Below are 23,387 nucleotides of genomic sequence, written 5' to 3'. Positions count from 1 at the left end.
GCACTCTATAAGATAGTGAAAATTTGAAACTATATATATATGTATATATACACACACATACATATGAACATATTATGTATATACACATATGTGTGTGTGGGTGTGTATATATATATATATGTATATACATATATATATATAAATGTTCCACTTTAGATGTTTCATTATTACATACAAAATTAATGGTGAGATTATAATGGCATATTTTCTTTATAATTTTATGTTACCTTCCAATTTCTCTAGAATAAACATACTTTACTTCTAATAATATAACACATTTTTACTTTAAAAAATAGTGTATGCAAGTTCTTACAAGAGCAGTAAGCTAAGCACCATTGCAATCATTTTGAACTTTCTATTCATTAACAAATAAATAATTGATAGAAAGTATCTAAGTTCTCTGCCATTTTTACAGTTTCTTACTAGAGAAAAGATCTAACACTAGAAGTCACTCTTGAGGAGAAATAAAAAGCTGCCTACTCTGTATGCTGCAATGCCCACTTCATTTTCAATTTTGCTGAGGAATTATTTGATAGGATTCTGTTTGCCAACCGGCTTTCGATCTTTGCTTCTTACTGTGATCATTGCCAGAGGAAAAAGGAGAGAATAGTTTATAGTTTAAAATAAGTTACAACTTTATAGTTTTCTCCAGCCAATATCTCAAAATGGCAGCATTATAAGGAATAAAAATTCACATCATCTATATGAAGAGAAAGGGAAGGATTGTTAGGAAGGGTGAGTAGTGTTGACATCTGGATGTGCTGGTTGTGATGATGATGATGGTGGTGATAATAGTAATAGTGGTAGTAGTGCTGATGATGGTAGTGGTGATGGTGGTGGTGGTGATGATGGCGGTGGTGGTTATGTTGATGTGGTGGTAATGGTGATGGTGGTAAGGTGATAGTGGTAGTAGTGATGATGGTGGTGGTGGTGGTGATGGTGGCAGTGGCAGTGGTAGTGGTGATAATGATGATTGTGGTGATGGTAGTGATGGTAGCATGGTGATGATGATGTTGGTGGTGATGGTGGTGGTAGTGGTAGTGGTGATGATAATGATGATAATGGTGGTGATGGTAGTGTTGTGATGATGATGTTGGTGGTGATGATAGTGATGGTAATAGTGGTAGTGGTGATGGTGGTGGTGATGATAGTGATGGTAATAGTGGTAGTGGTGATGGTGGTGGTGATGATAGTGATGGTAATAGTGTTAGTGGTGGTGATGATGATGGTGGTGGTGGTAGTAGTGATAATGATGATGGTAGTGATGGTAGTGTGGTGATGGTGTTGCTGCTGCTGCTGATGGTGGTAATGATGGCAGTAGTGGTGGTGGTGGTGATGGTAATAACAGAGACAGTGATGGTGGTGATGGTGGTAGTGGTGGTGATGGTAATAGTAGTGATGACGGTGGTGGTGGTAGTGGTGATGATCATGATAACAGTGGGGATGGTAGTGATGGTAGTGTGGTGATGATGGTGGTGGTGGTGATGGTAGTATGGTGATGATGATGGTGGTGATGGTGGTGGTAGTGGTAGTGGTGGTAATGATGATGGTGGTGAGGTGGTAATGGTAGTGTGATGATGTTGCTGCTTCTGATGGTGGTAGTAATGATGGTAGTGGTGGTGGTAGTGGTGATGGTAATAGTATTGATGATGATGATGGTGGTGGTGGTGGTGGTGGCAGTGATAGTAATGATGATCATGATGATCATGGTGGTGATGGTAGTGTGGTGATGATGGTGGTGCTTGTGGGGGTGGTAGTAATGGTGGTGTTGGTGATGCTGGTGGTAGTGGTGATGATGGTGGTGGTGGTGATGATATGGTGAGGTGGTAATGATATATTACTGTATTCCTCCCCTGAATTTAGAATTAATGATAAAAAAGATATAGAATTAATGATAAAAAAGATATAGACTGATGGAAGTTATAATATAAGTTTTATTACTAAAAATACCACCTGGAAGTTATTTGGGGAAAAAGTGAGTAAGAGGGCAGAGAGAACATAGATGATTATTTTAATACACTCTATCCCTGAGTTTGGAGTGTAAATTCTTTCCTTTCCAGGTTAGCATGATCAGCGAACATGAAATATCACCTTTTAACACAATAATTAGGATTTTGTGGTTACTTTAGCAGCTAGTGGGTAAGTCATAGACAAGTCTGATTAAGGAGTATCATAGTTGAAATTGTGCTTTATGAAAATAAAATTAGACTTCTGAGGCTACATAGATAGGCACAGGGAATATCAGAACAACTGCAGCAAAGTTGGTGAGTCAACAGGTAGAATGCATTTGGAGTCACATGAAGATGATAGCAGTGAGAACAGAAAAGAGAACATGCGTGAGAGACACACAAATGCCATAATCTCTAGAACTCAGCAACTGACTGTTAAGGCTCATGAGAGAGAGAGAAGAGTTTAATTCCTGGAATTTTAATCCTATTTCATTTAGAAATGGTTACAGTAGAGAAAATTAGAAGAGTTGTGTGGTAAGTACTGTATTAATACAGAATTTACTTTAAGTAGGTTTAGCTGGTCCCATAAGTGATGAAAATCCATTCAACAACTATTTACTGAAACTTACTATGCACAAACCACATGAGGAAAGTGCAGGAATAATTTGGAGTTTAAAGGGAAAGGTGATTAAATACTGGCTGTTGAGAACAAAGTGTTCATTTTGAAATGGAGTTTCTCATATGTATATGCTTCTATTAACATTTTTATTGTGAAGAAATACATGCTTACAACAGAAAAATGAGAAAATATAGGTAAAGTACTTAGAACTGAATTATTCTGAAGAAGTTGTGATGTCTTTTTATTTGCATATATATATAAAATATAGACATAAATAGAATTGTATTTTTAGGAACTTTAAAAATACTTGTTAATAAAATAACTGGGGGAAATCTACATGCACTCTAACAAGTGAAACCATGTACAGTTAATTCAGGGAACACCTGGAGTACATGGTGCTTAGATTGTGGGAATAATGAGAAATAGCGCCAAGAGGGGATTGAAACCACATGGCAGGCAGAGAGACTGCATCTGTGTGTTATCTCTCCACTGCATCACTTCTTAGTTACGGATCTTTGGGCATAATTGTTTTTTAGTTACATTTCCCCCCACTGCTAGGCTTACTTTTGTGCATAATTTGTCATTTGCGAGTACATTGATAGTACTTTTCTTTCTTTCAGCTATATGGCTATGCAACAACCGCAGATGGCTATGCCCCAGAATATCCACTCCCCTTGATCATCAAAATTGAAGATGATAATGATAATGCCCCATATTTTGAAAACAAACTGACTGTCTTTACTGTACCTGAAAATTGCCGAACTGGTAAGTTCACATTTTATAGTAGTATGAGGAAGATTATTTGACACTTCATAAGTATTAAAGATGTTTACCTTTAATCATTGCATTTTATCCTTTTTCTGGTATTTCTGATTACACACACATTTTTTTCCCATTAGGAATTGATGTTATATGACATTGCTGTTAAGGGTCGCAAATGACTGAGCAAATTTTCTTAAATTTAAGCATATTCATAAGATAAAATATTATACATTTTCCCTTTTATATCATGATTTTATAATTCTGGCAGCATTTATTTGAGTCCGTTCTCCCCAAGGTGGAGTTGTTGCTGAAGCTGATGTTTGGTTTACAAATACATGCTTAGAAAGTCTGGAGTGAAGGAATTGTTGCTCAGTTTTGTCATTGGGAAAAGTCATTGTTTGGTGTAAAATGGACTATACCCAGAAATTCATACAGAATATTACAGGGGAGTTATGAGTGAACCAGGGATCACTTTTTTTTTCCAGCAAAATAAGATGTTATTTTTTTCATCATTCATTCAGTGTTTTTTTTTTTAAAATTGTCATTTATCTATGAATATGGAGAAGCCTAAATGTAGGAAAAATTCAACCTTTTCTTCTAAGCAAGGAAAATACTCAAAAAAGAGTGATTTAACAATATTTACAGGAATGTCTATTTTATGGTGCCAAGGAATATTTTTTAACAGATAAGCCTGCATGTGTACCCTCAAATCTAAAATTAAATTACATTTAATTTAAAAATAGTCCATGAACATAGAGAGAAAGAATTTCAGAACTACTGTTTCTAAAGGTAGTGTGGGAACTGTTTTCACATATATAGAATACAAATCAGGTTATTCACAGGAGCCACCTAATTGAAGTTCCCGAGTAAGGGAAACTTGAAGACATTTTCGAGAACAGTTTCACATTTCTCAACTGGGGGAGAATTTGCTACAGCAATGCCTTGATTTTATTTTGTTTATATTTCAATTATATAAGTAGAAATTTTTGACAGTTTTGAATTTATCTAAACAGGAACTTCAGTGGGACAAGTGACTGCCATAGACCTTGACGAACCTGACACTCTCCATACTCGTCTGAAATATAAAATCTTACAACAAATCCCAGATCATCCAAAGCATTTCTCCGTACATCCAGACACCGGTGTCATCACCACAACTACACCTTTACTGGATAGAGAAGTAATGATGATTAATTAACTTTCCAGTCATTAAAGTACATTTAGACTTAGAACTCCCAAGAGAAGTTGCAATATGGCCTCTCTGGCCTTCTTTCTCAGCATGCTTCTGTAGGCTGTGGTTAGGGCGTCTCTGGAGATGTCCTCTGTCCTTTACAGAGCTGTTGGGAAAGTACCATACATTAGACAGGGTCTCGCTTGAGATCGTTAACCTGATTTGATCTGTTGATGATTAAGTTGTTCTACATTTATTTTATTTTTGTTTTTAAAAAATATTTTATCTGACTCCAATATGCTTAACTTTTAAAATTAATAGACTTCATTATAGCAGCTTTGGGTTCACAGCAAAATTTAGTAGAAAGTACAGATGGTTCCCATCCACTCCCTATCCGCCACTCCCACACACTTAAACTTTCCTGCTATCAACATCCAGCCACACAGTGGTATGTTTGATGCAATCCATAAACTTATATTCACACATCATTATTACCCAAATTCCATCGTTTTCACCTTGTGGTTCACTCTTGATGCTATATAGTCTATGAGTTTGAACAAATGTATAAAGACATGCATCCATCATAATAGTATCATCCAGAGTGGTTTCACTACCCTAAAAATTCTCCTATTGAGGATTATTGTGCTTCTCCTATTGATGCCTTCTTCCCTCTTAACTCCTGGCAACCACGGGTATTTTATTTTAAATTTTTTATTGCATTTTAGGTTTTGGGGTACATGTGCAGAACATGCAAGACAGTTGCATAGGTACACACATGGCAGGGTGCTTTGCTTTCTTTCTCCCCTTCACCCACATTTGGCATTTCTCCCCAGGCTATCCCTCCCCAGCTCCCCCCACCCCACACTGGCCCTCCCCTTTTCCCCCCAATAGACCCCAGTGTTTAGTACTCCCCTCCCTATGTCCATGTGTTCTCATTTTTCATCACCTGCCTATGAGTGAGAATATGTGGTGTTTCATTTTCTGTTCTCGTGTCAGTTTGCTGAGAATGATGTTCTCCAGATTCATCCATGTCCCTACAAATGACACAAACTCATCATTTCTGATTGCTGCATAATATTCCATGGTGTATATGTGCCACATTTTCCGAATCCAGTCTATCATCGATGGGCATTTGGGTTGGTTCCAGGTCTTTGCTATTGTAAACAGTGCTGCAGTGAACATTCATGTGCATGTGTCCTTATAGTAGAACGATTTGTAGTCCTTTGGATATATACCCAGTAATGGGATTGCTGGGTCAAATGGAATTTCTATTTCTAAGGCCTTGAGGAATCGCCACACAGTCTTCCACAATGGTTGAACTAATTTACACTCCCACCAACAGTGTAAAAGTGTTCCTGTTTCTCCACATCCTCTCCAGCATCTGTTGTCTCCAGATTTTTTAATGATCGCCATTCTAACTGGCATGAGATGGTATCTCAATGTGGTTTTGATTTGCATCTCTCTAATGACCAGTGATGATGAGCATTTTTTCATATGATTGTTGGCCTCATATATGTCTTCTTTTGTGAAGTGTCTGTTCATATCCTTTGCCCATTTTTGAATGGGCTTGTTTGTTTTTTTTTTCCTGTAAATCTGTTTGAGTTCTTTGTAAATTCTGGATATCAGCCCTTTGTCAGGTGGGTAAACTGCAAAAATTTTTTCCCATTCTGTTGGTTGCCGATTCACTCTAGTGCCTGTTTCTTTTGCTGTGCAGAAGCTGTGGAGTTTGATTAGGTCTCATTTGTATATTTTGGCTTTTGTTGCCAATGCTTTTGGTGTTTTGTTCATGAAGTCCTTCCTACTCCTATGTCCTGGATGGTTTTGCCTAGATTTTCTTCTAGGGTTTTTATCGTGCCAGGTCTTATGTTTAAGTCTTTAATCCATCTGGAGTTAATTTTAGTGTAAGGTGTCAGGAAGGGGTCCAGTTTCTGCTTTCTGCATATGGCTAGCCAGTTTTCCCAACACCGTTTATTAAACAGGGAATCCTTTCCCCATTGCTTGTTTTTGTCAGGTTTTTCAAAGATTGTATGGTTGTAGATATGTTGTGTTACCTCCGATGCCTCTGTTTTGTTCCATTGGTCTATATCTCTGTTTTGGTACTAGTACCATGCTGTTTTGATTACTGCAGCCTTGTAGTATAGTTGGAAATCCGGTAGTGTAATGCTGCCGGCTGTGTTCTTTTTGCTTAGAATTGACTTGGCTATGTGGGCTCTCTTTTGGTTCCATATGAAGTTCATGGAACCACCGGTATTTTTACTGTCACTATAGTTTTGCCGTTTTTAGGAATGTTAGTTAGAATCATATAGTATGTAGCCTTTTCAGACTGGCTTCTTTCATTTAGTAATATGCAATTTAATTTTTTTTCATGTCCTTTTAAGTCATGATAGCTCATTTCTTTTTAGCACTGAGTAATATTCCATTCTCTGGATGTACCAATTTATTTATCCATTTACCTACTGAAGGACATATTGGTTGCTTTCAAGTTTTGGCAAATATAAATAAAGCAGCTTTACATTTTGAAATGTTATATTAAACACATAATCTTCCCATTGTACTGATCAGCTCATGTCTTATTCTGTGCTTGTATTTATGATTTTTTAAAATAAAACTTCATACAAAAAGAATATTTGTATGATAATCATGACTAAACAGTGTTGAGAATTACAAGTTATAGGAAATAAAAGCGTTCATCAATGTACTTATCTTTTTTTCAGAAATGTGATATTTACCAGTTAATAATGGAAGTGCGAGACATGGGTGGTCAACCTTTCGGTTTATTTAATACAGGAACAATTACTATTTCACTTGAGGATGAGAATGACAATTCACCATTTTTCACAGAAACTTCTGTGAGTATACCTCTCTATTCATTCATCTGGATTCATCTACTTTTTCAAAACACATATCTAGAATTCAGTAGCTCTGTGAGATCACACAGTTTAATTAAAATGGCTAATACTTACAAATAACATAGGGAGAAAAATATGATTTCTGTAAAAATCATTGAATTACCGGTTATTTCTGGATGCTAGGAAAATAACCATGCTCTTGGCTACCGAAGAGCTTCTTAGCCTTAGATGTAGCTCATGTGTTCAACATTTTTTTTTTTTGATGTTAAGCTCTAGTATCAGATTCCTTGTCATTAAATTGTTTTTATAGGGTGAAGGAGAAGAGGCACTCTCTCTGATGTCCTTTACATTTCAGCTTCTTAAGATGAATAAGGAGCTAGCCTATGGAGACCATAGTACAGGCTGGCTCACAACTCCAAACAAGCTCTTCCTGTACCATCAGCAAGCTTTTCCTTAGGCAGGAAATAATATGAGACGCGCGCGCGTGCGTGTGTGTGTGTGTGTGTGTGTACATATGTGTATTTATATTTTTATGATGATAGTTTCAGGAAACGGTTCTCCTTTCCTGAACTTTTGATAAATAACCTTTCATTTTTTTCATTAATCTATACTAGAGTACAAGTCAAGGAAGGAAAAATTTGCAAGTACAGTGATAGGCATATTCATATAATATTTTACATTAATCCCTACAATGCATGAAGATATATTTGACCTCATATTTCATATTTCACTTTCTGAAGTCTAGAATGATTAGGAAAATTATCTTAGAGAAGTTCAGAAGGTAAGACTTTTGGTAACCTTTGAAGAATGGAAACGATATGGAAAGGCAATTTAGGAGGAAAGAACTAAGCTATGCATTAAATTTGTAAAATGTTTCCCGATATATTGAGTGCACCTTTTCACATCACTTTATTTATTTTTTCTTTAAATATGTATTTTAGAATATAAAACCACATTGTTAAAGTTGTAAATTGGTAATAATAAGAGGAAGCTTTTTCAGTATGTTACAGAAGTAGAAGAAAACAGAATTGACGTCGAGATTTTGCGAATGAAGGTCCAGGATCAGGATTTGCCAAACACTGCTCACTCAAGAGCTGTATACACAATCCTACAAGGAAATGAAAACGGAAACTTCAAAATTAGCACAGATCCAAATACAAATGAAGGAGTGTTGTGTGTTGTCAAGGTAAACAAATAAAAATAAAGATTTTAAGAGATCGTTCTTATATGTATATGACTAGAATACTGCTATGCAAGGCCAAATGATTTATATTTGTTTATATAAACTTTTTTTTCTTATTCTCTTACCCTAATTTCTCTCTTAGGGGAAAGTCATGTAAGGTGCAAAACTCATTGTTCTCTATATGAAGAAAACCAAGACAAAGAAATATAGAATATTGAACCAGATAGTTGCTTTAGAAGGGGTCTTAGACACTCAGTTGTCCAAATTTCTATTTCACAAGAACACAGAAAAGACAAAGATGGAAGAAGCACTATTTGAAATCAAACCTCAACTTTTCAACTCCTTTCATGTTCATATTATATTTTTACATCTCTATGATGTATTCTGTAAGAGAAACAATTTCACTAAATATTCAGCAGTTTTTCCCATTAATCCCCCTATATGCCAGGTAGCCATTGCTTTGGATTTTTTAAAATTTAAATGCAATTACTGGTTTCTATGATGATTACTTTAATTTTTATTTTTTAGTCCATTTATTCATAGTTCTCTCTAACTTCTTATATAGGTTCCTTCATTAATTTCTTGGAGACAATGTAAGTCCTCGGAAGGTTTATGCAGATGTTGTGTCCTCCTGAGAAGATTTTTAGAAAATAATCTTTAATTTTTATACTGTCTATTCTTTCTTTTTTCTTTTCTTGTTCCTAGGTTTTCCCCCCTTCGATTTTTCTTCACCATTAAAATATTGTTTTAGAATTCTTTCTAATTATTCCGTTTAGGACTGTATTAGTTTGTTTTCCCATGGCTGATAAAGACATATCCCAAACTGGGAACAAAAGAGGTTTAATTGGACTCACAGTTCCACATGGCTGAGAGGCCTCAGAATCATGGCAGGAGGTGAAAGGCACTTCTTACATGGCAATAGCAAGAGAAAAATGAGGCAGAAACAAAAGCCGAAACCTCTGATAAACCCGTTAGATCTCATGGGACTTATTCACTATCATGAGAATAGCACAGTAAAGACTGGCCCCCATGGTTCAATTAGCTTTCTCTAGGTCCCTCCCACAACAGGTGTGAATTCTGGGAGATAAAAATCAAGTTGAGATTTAGGTGGAGAACATAGCCAAACCATATCAAGTGTCAAATACTTTCATCAGGAACTAAACAGCCTGAAATCTAATGTGCTTTGAAACAGTGCTGTTAAATATCATTCTATCTTTTGACTCAGGCACAGAGTAACTGCTCTATTATAGCCAAATTTCTATCTAATTATTTTATATACTTAGTTTGTAGGCACTTTAGTTGTCACTGTTATCCCATGTAATAAGCAATGAAATAATTTGATATTTTACAAACACTCGTCTTGCATTTCTATTAATATTTAAACTTAAAATGAAAAAGGCTGAAGGCAAGATCTTCCAAAAGAAAAACAAGAAAAATGGGTTGAATCTGAGAATCAACAATTTTGCATTTGGCAATGTTTGTCACTTTAGGAAGCTAATTATTAGTCTTTAACTGTGTTAGCCCTAACTTTAGATTACATTTTTTTTGTAAAAATGATATTCCTTTGCAGAAAAATTTGAAATTAGAAGTCTTATATATAACGTTATATGTTGACTTATTAAAGTATGCTTATTTAACAGCCATTGAACTATGAGGTCAATCGGCAAGTCATTTTGCAAGTTGGTGTAGTTAATGAAGCACAATTCTCTAAAGCAGCAAACTCACAAACTCCTACAATGTGCACTACAACTGTAACTGTCAAAATTAAAGACCGCGATGAGGGCCCGGAATGCCACCCTCCAGTGAAAGTTATCCAGAGTGAAGATGGCTTCCCAGCTGGCCAAGAACTCCTTGGATACAAAGCATTAGACCCAGAAACACGCAGCAGTGAAGGCTTAAGGTGATGTACTTTTCAAAAAGCACCTTAATTTTAATTGTGATGTAAATTGATTTTAAAGTTAGGACTGTTTTATGTATTTTTCAAAATGACAGATTTTAAGATGATGTCCCTTTTTTCATTTGACCATTTATATTTGATTTCTAAAAATTAGGTACAAGAAGTTAGGGGATGAAGATAACTGGTTTGAAATTAATGAAGAAACTGGCGACTTGAGAACTGTAAAAGTACTAGATAGAGAATCCAAATTCGTAAAAAACAACCAATACAATATTTCAGTTGTTGCAATGGATGCAGGTGAGTGCCATTTTCTGCAAATAAAATATAAATATAGGATACGTTTTTAAGGAAATCTTGGGGTGAAATCTGTTTATTTCTAGGCAAAATATAATTCAAACAAAGTTTGAATTATTATTGTTGATGTTATTGGAAAACACCCAGTTTAAACTCCAGTGCATCTATGATGCAAACCTATGAGGTAGAGAATGGCCAAAGTCTAAGTCTTAATTACATCATAGTAAATTCAAATGTAATTACAACACAATTAAAATTAATGTCTAAGGTTTCAAAGACAATCTATATTATTAATTTCTGCTAAGGCAGTGGTGGCATACTAGGATCACCTTTTTTTTTTTTCAGAAGTACAGGTTTAGATACATTATGATTTGAACTTGCTGATAGGGTTCAACACACCTCAAACAGTTGCGTTCAAACTAAGTTTTTTTCTGAGCTTCTCTTAATGGAGAACAAATCATTTATCCTTTTTTATGAAGGAATAGTCAAATAATGACTTAAGTCTTTTGTGGTGGTTTGCAGTCTTTTACCAAGATCAATTTTGAAATGGATTCTGTAAAGAATGTCCTCCAAATATAGTGAAGTCCTGACCTGGAAATTCTTTTGAACATACAAATTTCTGTCAGTAAGCCACTTGTTAGTATGTTTGAATATATATTTATAAATGTTTTTAAATGTTTGCTACCATATGTATTTATATATATGTACTACTATGGTAACGTATACATTATAAAATACACAAAAGATATTAAAAGAGGATGATAAGAATGTAAGTATAAGTTACACTATTTCATTTTATTACATTGATGACAAATTTACCATAAATGTTGGCAAATTGCCATAAATAATAAAGATAAATGGACTTGGGCTTGTATAACATAGCCTATTATTTTGACTCCCTGCCTAATCCAAGAAAGTTTCCACTCTTTTTATCTGCATATGCTGGATGTTCAAAACAAACTAGCTGATACAGCAATGCTGAATGTTTCTTTTTCTACATCTACTGCATTTCTTTAGAAGAAATGGGTGAATGTATTAATAAATGCATATCCATTTTCATGGTAATTAACACAGGTTGACAGTATGAAAATGTTTGTGCTTGTTTATTTGTTCTTTTGATTTTTATAACAAAATGCAAACAATGTGTTCTCAAATATTATACCCCTACTTTTTTCTATGATGGCAAAGGAGAGCTTATATTTACTCATTTATTTCCCAACTGTTGGTTTGTCAAAGTATTAGACATGTTGCCATGGAAATTAAGAATGTTAAGATAAGACCAAATTCTTCCGTGATACCAATTATGGAAGTATTATATTTTCACAAGAGATTCTACGGTGTGAAAACTTTCCTCATAAAGAATGTATGGATATTATCAGAAGTGGAGATCAGTTAAGAGCTGTTCAGGTTAAAGGATGAAAGAGAAGAGATTACAGACATGCAGAGGCCTAATTTTTTAAAAATAAAATACTATTTAGAGAGGAGAAAATTATGGAGAATGAAATATTTAAAAATTAACTTTGTCTTTTGGGGCTAAAAGACCACATCTGTAAGCACAGTGATCATAGTGTAAGAAAATAAATGGCAAACTTGAACAAATCTATGTTCCAGAGCTGTCGGTAACTGGGGTGTGCTTAAGAAAAAGTAAAGATAAGGCCATTACAAACTTTAATGAAAAACTGTACAGTGATTTGAAGGATTTTGTTTCTTTGAACTTTAAGACACACACACACACACACATACACACATTTTGCTCTGATGCTCATGAATATTTCTGGATGATGATCTAGGTATTCTTCTAGCTTTCTTAGACTCCAACTTCCTTTCTTGTGTCAGGCTGAGGTCCCTGCTGTCAGTCTAGACAACACTGTTTTACATACCTTCCATCTAGCGTAGCATTGCTCCTCCTGTCTGAAATTCAGCTCCCTTAATTTCTTCAAATAAATGGCAATGACAACTTTTGTGATTGTTTCCGTTAGTCTTGATTCAGTTCTTCTCTAAATACCTTTTGAACTGAGAATAACAATTATCACATATGGTGTGACTTCTGTAGAAAAGGCTGCTTTCATTGTTTCTCATGTATGTTCTGTTCCCCTAACTAGATTAATTATGAGTTCAGTTTTGCATAAGGACCCTTTTTCTTTGGTAAACTGTCTGTTTTCAAGGGTCTGGCAGAAAATTTGGTACAAATATGCACAATGCAGGTGCTATTTGTCATTCCTTTTTTTTTTTTGAGAATCCTATGAATCTTCAGTTTATAAATTTTACTACAAAGAGCTTTGCAATTCTAGGTGCATAGTTAGCACTTGGAAAAACTGGTTTTAATGTAGAAAATTGAGATCAAACATTTACTAAATGCTCCTTTATATTTTGCTTCTGTAAAAAGGATTTTCTTAAGAGAACAAATATACTAAGTTGTCATGTAGACATTTTGGTAAAAAGTGGTAAACATTTTGCATGTAAGAACATGAACAAATTGTCTAAAAAGAACATGAACAAATTGTAGGAAATTATTAGGAGGCATACTGTAGCTTAATAGAAAAAATTTAATATTTTAACCATTAATTTTAAATTTTATGGAGTAGGCTGATTTATAATGCAGTGATTCTAGTGATTAAAACATTTGAGTAGCAGTAAAAAAAACTACTGCTTTTCAGAATTGCTGTTGACGTGTTATGAAGATTTTTGTTTAATCCAACATGTACTTTCTAGCTCTGTGATTGCGATGTTTCTTACTCATTTACACTCGACATTTGCTTATGTGCTTAACGTAAAGTAAGGTTTAGAAGTAGATAAACATACCCAATGATCTTTCACCATGCTCAGCCATTATCAGTATTTGCTTATTTTTGGCTGTTTACCTCTTCCCGGGGTAAAATAAAAGCTTACCGTCAACCTCTTATAATTTTTGATGTCTTCTAAGACAAGTTTGTCCAACCTGTGGCCTGCAGGCAGCACACAGGGCAGCAGTGCTTTGAATGTGGCCCAACAGAAATTCATAAACATTCTTAAAACATTATGAGATTTACTTGCAATATATCTTTTTTTAGCTCATCAATTGTCATTGGTGGTCGTGTATTTTATATGTGGCCCAAGACGATTCTTCTTTTTTCAGTGTGGCCCAGGGAAGCCAAAAGATTGGGCACCCCTGTTCTAAGACCTTCTCAGCTTTGGCTTTGGTTGCCTTCCATGTAAATAATTTCAGACTTCTTTCATTCTGTTTTTATCAACATGCTTAAAACAGAGACTGGAATAGAAAATAATAAGTTATGTGATAAATGTTGGTTGAATATGTGATTAAATGATGCTTAATTTTCATTCCTATAATTACCACATTTTTATTGGATTTTTAAAGTGTGGTTTCTCACCATTTTTCCATAAAGAGAAAGGTTTTCTGCTTCAATTTTAAAAGGTGAAATTATACATCAACTCGTGTAGTGTATGTACCTAAATTTTTTACTTTATAAATACCTCTTTTCCACATTATTCATTTCTTTGTTAGTTTGTTGATTTTAAAGTTGTTACTTATATTCAACTTTATTTGCTAGTTTCTGGCAGTCTTAAAGTATTTATATGCTATTGCACATTCTTCTAATAGCTACATCTCTCTTTTATTTCTAAATATTTTTAAACTTGTTCAGATAGTTTTAAAGTAGGCATAAATAGTAATTACTTTATATAAACAATGTTTAAGTCACTGAATAAATTGATTATGTAGTTATTCAACAGAAAACAATTTTCCTGAAATACACTACATGATATGACTTAGGGTTATTTAAAACTAAAAAGCAAAATGAATTATATTTGCATAGGAGTTATAGTAATCTTCATGAGAAATTCAACATACATGTTTCAAAGTGTGGACCAGTATTTACAACAAAAATACGAAAAACTGCATCAATTATCCTTCTGTTTATTTCAATTTTGATATCTTATCATTTATTGTAGTTTATTATTCTTTTACATATGGCGGAATTTGACATGTTTCTGAACTTCATTATCTCTTAAGCACAAATAATAGGCGCTATTTTCACTAAAAATACTGTGTGTGAAGTCTTAGTGGCAATCAACAGATGTGTACAAGACAGTTCCTATTGTCAAGAACATATGAATTGCATTAGGGCGGAGATGAAAATTTACTTTTCTGGCATATTCAATTAAATGTTTTCAAGTATAAAACTAAGAACTGCATTATGTTCAGTGTGTTAGGATAAAGTTACAGTGAGCTGGGAAATACTGGGCAAATCCCTAGGCTGTCAAGGTGAATACAACTTACTATGTTGTTAACATGTTTGCAGTTTAGTGTGTGAGCCAAGGTATTAGCAAAGAGTTCTGAGAAAATACTGGAATATGGCTACCATTGTCTGTGGAAGTCACAGATTTCATGAGGAGGTGACATTTGAGTAGATTCTTGAAGATAATTGTGTTTTACCTGGCAGAGAAGAGGAGAAAAGTATTCCTAAGAGTGGCAACTGAATGCTACAAAGCAGACAGGAAGAAGAACATTATCTAGTGAGTTTCTAGAGAAGTTTTCAAGGTTTGGGCAAAAAGTATATGATGTGACGGAGAAGCTGAGAAAGTGACTGATAATCAGATGAAAAGTGTTTGTATTCCAAGGATGAATAGATGCTCCTCCCAAAGAAGGATGTAAGACATCAATTTTACTTTCAACAGGTTATTTTTTGGTGACCTTCCTCATAATCCCATACCCTTTCGTTTTGAAAAGCACCTGAAGAAATTATCTGATCCAGCCCCGGTCTTCAAGAAACAGTGACATGTCCCTATTTTGTAGTCTTGGTGTCTGAAATCCGGGAAGCATGTGTGTGAACTCAAGCTCAGACAGCTAGTAGAAAGCAGATGTCAGCTGTGTATTTCATAAATTGTTTAATATAAATGCATTTTCATGTGAAGCAATAACCATTTTTAATTTGTCTTAGTTGGCAGATCTTGCACTGGAACATTAGTAGTTTCTTTGACTGATAAAAATGATCATCCGCCACAAATTAATAAAGAAGTGACCATTTGTCAGAATAATGAGGATTTTGCTGTTCTGGCACCTGTAGATCCAGATGGGCCTGAAAATGGGCCACCTTTTCAATTCCTTCTGGATAATTCTGCCAGCAAAATCTGGGTTCTAGAAGAAAAGGATGGTATGTAATTATGCTAAATTTTATAATCGATAGGGACTTCAGATGGGTGATGGTCCTTTCATCTTAGTTTATCATAATAAATACATAAAAACAATACCTTGTTTTTTGTTTTTTTTTTTAAAAAAACAAATTAATGTCATTATGGTAGGCTTAGACTCTTGTTCTGAATATCTTTTAAGAAACCATATAAGTCCCATTTAAATTAACATTTGAGTAATATGGTAAGTGTAGTTTAGTCTAATATCAGCATAAAGCGACATCAATTATTTTTCTGGCTCTTCCGGGAAATCAAAATTTTTTTTTAAGAATGAAAAACTAGAGTTTTTATTCTAAAATGATTCCTGCCCACTGAGAATATCAAGTAGAATAATATTGGTATCTAAACATCCTATCTGTATATATTTTCTCTGTTGTTTTCCCCTAGGTAAAACTGCCATTCTTCGTCAACGACAAAATCTAGATTATAACAATTATTTTGTGCCTATCAAGATAAAAGACAGACATGGTTTAGTTGCAACACATGTGTTATCAGTGAGAGTATGTGACTGTTCAGTTTCATCTGAGTGTAACCTGCCTGCTAAAAATCTAAGAGACGTTAGACCAAATGTAATACTTGGAAGATGGGCTATCCTTGCTATGGTGTTGGGTTCTGTATTGTTATTATGTAAGTATATTAAGTATCATTATCTAGAATACATTAGCTAAATTTTTATCTAATATTTTTTAAACATGGAAGTTTTTTATATTAATAAATAGCCTTTGGCAAATGTGTTCTTTTAAAAATAATGTATCTATTTTATGTCTTGGGGCTCTGAGTGATTTATCATCATCATAAGACTTCCATGAGTGGAAAATGGTCTTATGAGGCACTGAGGAAATGTAATACATGCAAAGATGCTAAGATTTTGCATTCTGCAAACTGTTCTCTGGAGGTGTGAAAGTAATAGAAACATTGCCCACGTTTAAGCCTGCCTTTTCACTCTTTCTTTCTTTCCTTTTCTTTTTCTTTCTCTGTTTCTCTCTGACTCCAAAGAACCCATTTGCATATAAAGTAATCTGCAATCTTTACTGTATCCTAATTCATTGATTGGAGTTTCAGATTAAACTGAATATTTCCCTTAGCACTGTATTAGTTGGCACACACTTTCAAAACTGGACATCTATTTTGTGTAATTGCCTTTCTTGTTTGTATTTATGCCTCATGTTCATTTTTTTGTTATTCTAAGTGTGTTCTGTATAATTGTAACTACTAATGATGCTATCTTAAATTTCAGTTAGATAAAGTTACCATTTCAATGTTGAGGAAATAAAAGATACATATAAGTTAATTTTTGACATGGGAAGAGAGCTATTATTAATCTTTCTAAGCTACAAGTTTTAGCATGTTCTGTTTTTAAATCTTGTGACCCAGAGAGCTCAATTTGTGGAATGAATTTTTAAAAACATATGCAAGAAAACTTTAAAAAATTGTGTAATCAAATGATTTAATGTATGTGTTTTACTTTTTTTTTTTTTAGGTGTTCTGTTTACATGTTTCTGTGTCACTGCTAAGAGAACAGTCAAGAAATGTTTTCCAGAAGACATAGCTCAGCAAAATTTAATTGTATCAAATACTGAAGGACCTGGAGAAGAAGTAACGGTAAATCAGATTCACATCCCTTTGAATTGTATGGTGAATCAATAATGACAGATTATAACACAACAATGTCAATGACAGTATCATTCGTGTTTATTGAGCATTTACTAAGCTAAGCAGAATTTCAGGTGGCTTCAATGTTTTAAATCATTGAAACCTCCCAATTCTACAGGGCTAGGGCTGTCACAACAAACTGAGTGACTTAAACAATAGAAAAGTATTGTTTCACAGATCTGGAGACTAGAAATCAGAGATCAAGGTGTTGGCAGGTTCGTGCTCCCTCTGAAGGAACTGCAGAGGGATATTCCGGTGTTGTCTCCTAGCTTCTGGCAATTCCCTGGCTTACGGCAGCGTAAATCAAATCTTCACATGGCATTCTCCCTGTGTGCATGTCTGTGTCCAAATTTCCCCTTTTTATAAGGATATTGGTCAAATTAGCTTAGGGGCGCACCCTAATCCCATATAAGCTCATCTTAACTAATTACATGTACAATGACCCTATTTCCAAATAAGTTCACATTCTGAGTTACTGAGGGTTAGAACATATGAATTTTTAGGGGACTCAATTCAACCCATCACACCGATGATACTATTCTTCTGATTTTACGTATAAGGAACAGAGAGGCACAGCAGGCAAGTGATTTGCCTATGGTGGAAAAAAAATTAAAACAAACTGTTAGTTTCCATTTTTCAAATTCACTTATCAATTTAACTTTTCTTTTAGGAAGCAAATATTAGACTCCCCATACAGACCTCCAACATTTGTGACACAAGCATGTCTGCTGGTACTGTTGGTGGCCAGGGAATCAAAACACAGCAAAGTTTTGAGATGGTCAAAGGAGGTTACACTTTGGACTCCAACAAAGGAGGAGGACATCAGACTTTGGAGTCCATCAAGGGAGTGGGGCAGGGAGATACCGGCAGATACACGTACACAGACTGGCAGAGTTTCACCCAACCTCGACTTGGTGAAGTAAGTTCCACTGTCTTCAAAGTCATATTAAATGGAAGTTAAATGCTGGTTTTAAATCAGAATTTCCCAAAAGCTTTACTCCTCATATGCCTGAAATTCAACATCTTTTAAATGTTGAATTATCATAGATGTGAATGTTTGGTTTAAACCCAAAGAGAAAAATTATCCTTGAAAATTCACCTTTTAAAATACAGTTCACAAAACTTTATCTAGGAGTGTCATATGTAGATGTGTTTACAAAGGATAAAAGTTTGATAGCCTCTTCCCCAAAAATTAACAGAAAAACCACCTGGAACAAAATATTTATTCTAGATGAATGAATGGATCATAAATTATAAACATTTCTCAGTGTACTTGAGTTCTTTGTGTGGTTATGAAGTCCTGGCTATCAAAATCAACCAGATACATTGTTGAGCTTTTGAGTTTTAGTTCCTTGTTTTGTTTTATGTTTAAATTAATCAGTATAGGTTTGATATTAGCCAGTTTAATATATTACACGATTACAGTTATATAGTAGTGTACACACATAAGAATCATAGCCTATATTGGTTTTCCTCAAATATGTGAAGAAGCTACAAAGGAAAATTTCAAATATACATGTCTTATGTTCAAATGGGAAATAATAAATTAGTTGTGTTATATGTGTAGTCTTAATTTTTATAAATGTACTCACTAGAAGCATTTATTTATTTGCTATATTTTAAGAGTGAATATAATACAGACCAATCCTGTGCATTTTTTATATATAGGAATCCATTAGAGGACACACTCTGATTAAAAATTAAACAGTAAAAGGTAAATCAAAGACATCATTTTTCTGCTAATATATTTAGGTGTTTTTAAAAAAATAATAAAATGTGCTCTTTCTTGATACAGAAGGTGTATTTGTGTGGACAAGACGAGGAGCATAAACATTGTGAAGACTACGTTCGTTCGTATAACTATGAAGGCAAAGGTTCCCTGGCCGGCTCAGTAGGCTGCTGCAGCGATCGTCAGGAAGAAGAGGGACTAGAGTTTCTAGATCACCTGGAACCCAAATTTAGGACATTAGCAAAGACATGTGTCAAGAAATAAATGTGCCTTTTAGTAGCATAACATCCATAGCTGAATAAGTAGGCGTTTATTGCATGCGGAATGATAGCAGCATCTGCTAATGTTTTTGTTTATGGAGGTAAACTTCATCGTGTATAGGTAAGGGTACTATAAATATGAGACTTCCCTAAATTCTCCTTGTCTGGTATAACGTCTATGTTCTCTAACAATCAAGGTTGTGTTTGCTAATTTTCTTTTATATGCATGTGTATATTGCCCCTTTCAAGACTGTGCTGTACACTTTCTTGCACCTTGTATTTGAAAACTGATGTTACTTTTTGTGCTATGGAAGAGCATTTGGGAGAGCTACAGAGATCAGTGAAAGATGAATTTACATTGTAGAAGTATGAATTAAATATTTTCTTCAAAATCTTGGGAAGAATTATGTTCTTAGAAAATATTTCCTTTGGTGTCAGATCATTGTATTCCCTCTACCTGCGTAGTTTGAAAAGGACTTTTAAGTATTCTTAGTGTGGTCATCAGTTTGGTGAATAAGCTCATTTCTCTTTTACCCTATTGTACTCCTCAGAGCAGTGTTCCCAGCATTGTTTCCTTTCAGGATCCTTCAGAGCTCAGTCCTTGGACCTCTGCCCATGTGGATTTGTTATGAGGTTCCTACAACTTCTAGGATTATTGGAAAGATAAAGACCAGAACAAGCTCACAGCAAACGTGAGGGGCAGAGACTTTACAAAGATTACATGAGAAGATTTCCATGAAAGAATTGCAACCCTGAGGTTTATGGGTTAGGCTCACAGATATATTTTGTTTGCTCAATATGGTTTACTAGTAACATTTAAAAGATATAAATACTTTGGCAAAAGCATTCACTCTTGAATTTGAAATAGGCCTGCCATACCTGTGGCTGTCACCTGTCATTTCCAAGCATCTGGACAACTAGCCCTGATGGCATTAGGCTGCAACTCTCATATACAGAGATTAGCACCTTGAATATGCCCAAAGTTGAATTACCATCTGTATTAAAACTTAAGACTCAGTCTAAATTTATAGTTACTTTAAGAAAACAGACAGTCAGAAATAGGGACTAGAATGTATATGTTACAAAATTGAAATCTATGACAGCAACACTTACCAAAGATTTGTGGAATGCTGAATAAATGAATACACACATTCATAAATCATTTTAAAGGTATAACATTTTAATAGGATAGCATATTTTATTAATCTAAAAAGAAACTGTATATTTAAATAGTATTTTCATAGTCATTTGTGGCAAACTCTATAAATCTATAAACAATAAGAGTATGGAAATTTCTCATCCAGAAAAAAAAAAAAAAAAAAAACACCACAACATCGATTAACTAGTTAACTATTTTTAAAAATGAGTGGCTCTAAAAAAAATATTGTGACTAGTCTTCTTATTCTCAGTTCCAAATTAAAGGCACTTCTTGATATGAAATTGAATATGGGATCCGAAGAAAGAAGTAATTTTAATAAGTCAAATTTTATTTTATAAGGTGTCCATAATATGTAATTTTTATAGCCATTATAAAATATTTCTGTGGTCATGCAATTTTTGTTCTCTGATGTACAGGTTGCTCTGATAATAATATCAATTCCAAAATTTTAAAATATAAATTTGGACATTTATCCTAAGAAGTTACATTCTTGAATGTAGGTACAAAATATTCTTGGAGCAATTAAAAATCATTAACTGAACCCTAACTTTAATTGTACTTTTATGTTCAGATATAAATTTTCTTTTCTATAACTAAGCAAGTATAAAAGAAATATGAAGACAAACATATATAAGTTAAATTTCATCTAATGATTTGTAATTGCTCCAAGAACAATTTGTACCTACATTCAAAAATGTAGCAATTCATGTCCAGAAGTAGATACCTCAGTCAGCAAGAGAAGATACTCTAAAAACATTAGAAAAAAATATTAGAAAGTTTGCAAAATAAATATGTATTAAACAGTTTTGGCTATGTAAAATATTTTCAGAATATCATTGAAATTTATCTCAGAGAAACTTTGACTGTCTTTTGGTTTCTTAGGCAATTCTAATCATTCTCTGTTTACCCCAAAATTAAATGTTAATTGTATGATTGATAAAATGTGTGAAACCCTATAAGAGTGCTTACAAATTTCATTTGTTAATAAAAAATTTATTTCATGGATTTATTTTATATAACTTAATTGTCAGTTAATTGTCAATAAGTTAATAGCTATGAATGGTTTTCCTAGAATTAAATTGGTATTGAGGAAGATATACAGTTAAATTTTTCTTATCTTGTTTCAGATCTCAAATATTTCATGTGAAAAAGTCTCATGAGAACACCCAAGATAGGTGAAAATCAATGTAATTTCATAAGTGAGCTTCATTAGGCATTTGCTAATCTTACTGAACTTCTTCTTCCTCCTGCATTTATTAAAAGTATTTCATAAAACTTGACATCTGTGCATACGTTTACTGTCAGTAAATGTCACATGCTCTTATTAAGAGAATGCTCAAAATAGATGTTTTAGAGCCAAATATTTTTATTATTGCAAAAAAGCTAACTCCCTTTTTATTGTATGCTAGTTATGAAAGTTCTGTACAAGTTGAAAAACCTAAATGAAATAGAGTAATGAAACAGTATATATTGCTGCATTTTTCTATTCTCTTTTATTTGCTTTTCTAATAAATCCGAAGGAGTGTTGCATTTGACTAGACACTGCATTTGTCTTTCTATGTTTGTAGGAAAAAAAGAAAATAAAGAAGTCTAGCAGGAGAAAATATTACTAAGAGTGGATAGATTCTTGTGTATTTTACAGGGTCCAAGAAAATTAAGTTAGCATACTTTTTCAAAACTTTTCGAAAAAATAATGTTTACATTAAAAATCACATATATATTACCTCAAATCCTTACTACCAAAGCCAAAATAACTACTTTGAAATAGACAAATTTAAGTGTATTTGAAGCATTATTAAAACAAATGTGTGAAGTACCTTTATAATATATATTTTATGAAGCTAAGTCTTTTATTATTTTAAGATATTCACTTCTTACATAAATGTTTCGATGGATAGAAATAAAATATCCTTTAATAAATCAATCTATAGCAGTTGTTTATTCCCTAACTTCAGACAAAAAAAACAGTGAAAGACAAGTGTGGTTTTCCTGTGGTCTGCATTTGCCTAAGAATACATAGGATTTCAAAATTTTAAAAATTTGATTGTCAGTGTGCAGTAAGTTGATACCTGTAACTGTGGAATTCTATTTGTCTATGCCTAGAGACTTTTAAATGATAAACCGTGGAATTATTAATACTAAACAAAAAATCTCAAGGCTTCATTTGAGATATGTGAAGTTTTAATTTACCTAAAATTAATGTTATTTTCCACCAGGTAAAGTTTAAGAAAAACTAAAAGAAGCCCTCTAATCAGAAGTGGACATGAAAGGATTTCCTTACGTGGCTTTGCCTCCCCTAAAAGATATAGAATATTTGGCACTGAGTGGTTAATGATATTTGCATAGTTCAAAATCTCTCTTAAAATCCAAGTTTCTAAAGATCTTCCATCCATAGTAGCTATCCTGCAAAAGGGATGTGCTACTGTTCTATACCCAAGATATTTCCCACCTCTTTGAGATCCATACTAAAACTCAAGGTAGTGGTTCTTGGAAGTCCAGAAGTATAATTCCTGGATTAGCTGGCTCAGCTGTAAGGTCTTTTAGACCAACTGACTACCCCATGGACACTATGTTAACCTCTGTGACCTGCATGGACACTCCAGATGAGTTCCTGGAAAATCTAGAGTAACTGGAAGACCGTGAAAAGAGGAAGAAATGATCAACTAATGTCTACA

General features: G+C 33.9%; 1 protein-coding gene across 2 annotated transcripts in view; it reads left to right on the top strand.

Annotated features, from left to right (window-relative positions):
- The window catches only part of DSC1 (desmocollin 1), a 30,263-nt gene extending 9,112 nt beyond the window's left edge, over positions 1-21,151 (top strand). Inside the window, exons 6-17 of one of the 2 annotated variants that reach the window (XM_035270795.3) lie at positions 3,189-3,333; positions 4,344-4,510; positions 7,216-7,350; positions 8,351-8,536; positions 10,174-10,433; positions 10,585-10,727; positions 15,662-15,874; positions 16,299-16,538; positions 17,392-17,513; positions 18,235-18,483; positions 19,233-19,278; positions 19,360-21,151. In XM_035270795.3, the coding sequence (XP_035126686.3) occupies positions 3,189-3,333; positions 4,344-4,510; positions 7,216-7,350; positions 8,351-8,536; positions 10,174-10,433; positions 10,585-10,727; positions 15,662-15,874; positions 16,299-16,538; positions 17,392-17,513; positions 18,235-18,483; positions 19,233-19,268 (1,896 nt within the window). In that variant the 3' untranslated portion in view covers positions 19,269-19,278; positions 19,360-21,151. The remainder of the gene's footprint in view (positions 1-3,188; positions 3,334-4,343; positions 4,511-7,215; positions 7,351-8,350; positions 8,537-10,173; positions 10,434-10,584; positions 10,728-15,661; positions 15,875-16,298; positions 16,539-17,391; positions 17,514-18,234; positions 18,484-19,232; positions 19,279-19,359) is intronic. The other variant, XM_003734632.6, reaches the window with a different exon arrangement.
- The last annotated feature ends 2,236 nt before the right edge of the window (positions 21,152-23,387 follow it).

The sequence above is a fragment of the Callithrix jacchus genome, chromosome 13, assembly GCF_049354715.1.
Source record: "Callithrix jacchus isolate 240 chromosome 13, calJac240_pri, whole genome shotgun sequence".
Taxonomy (NCBI): Eukaryota; Metazoa; Chordata; class Mammalia; order Primates; family Cebidae; genus Callithrix; species Callithrix jacchus.
The sequence above is the reverse complement of the archived record's forward strand: the minus strand, read 5'-3'. Positions and strand labels throughout refer to the sequence as shown.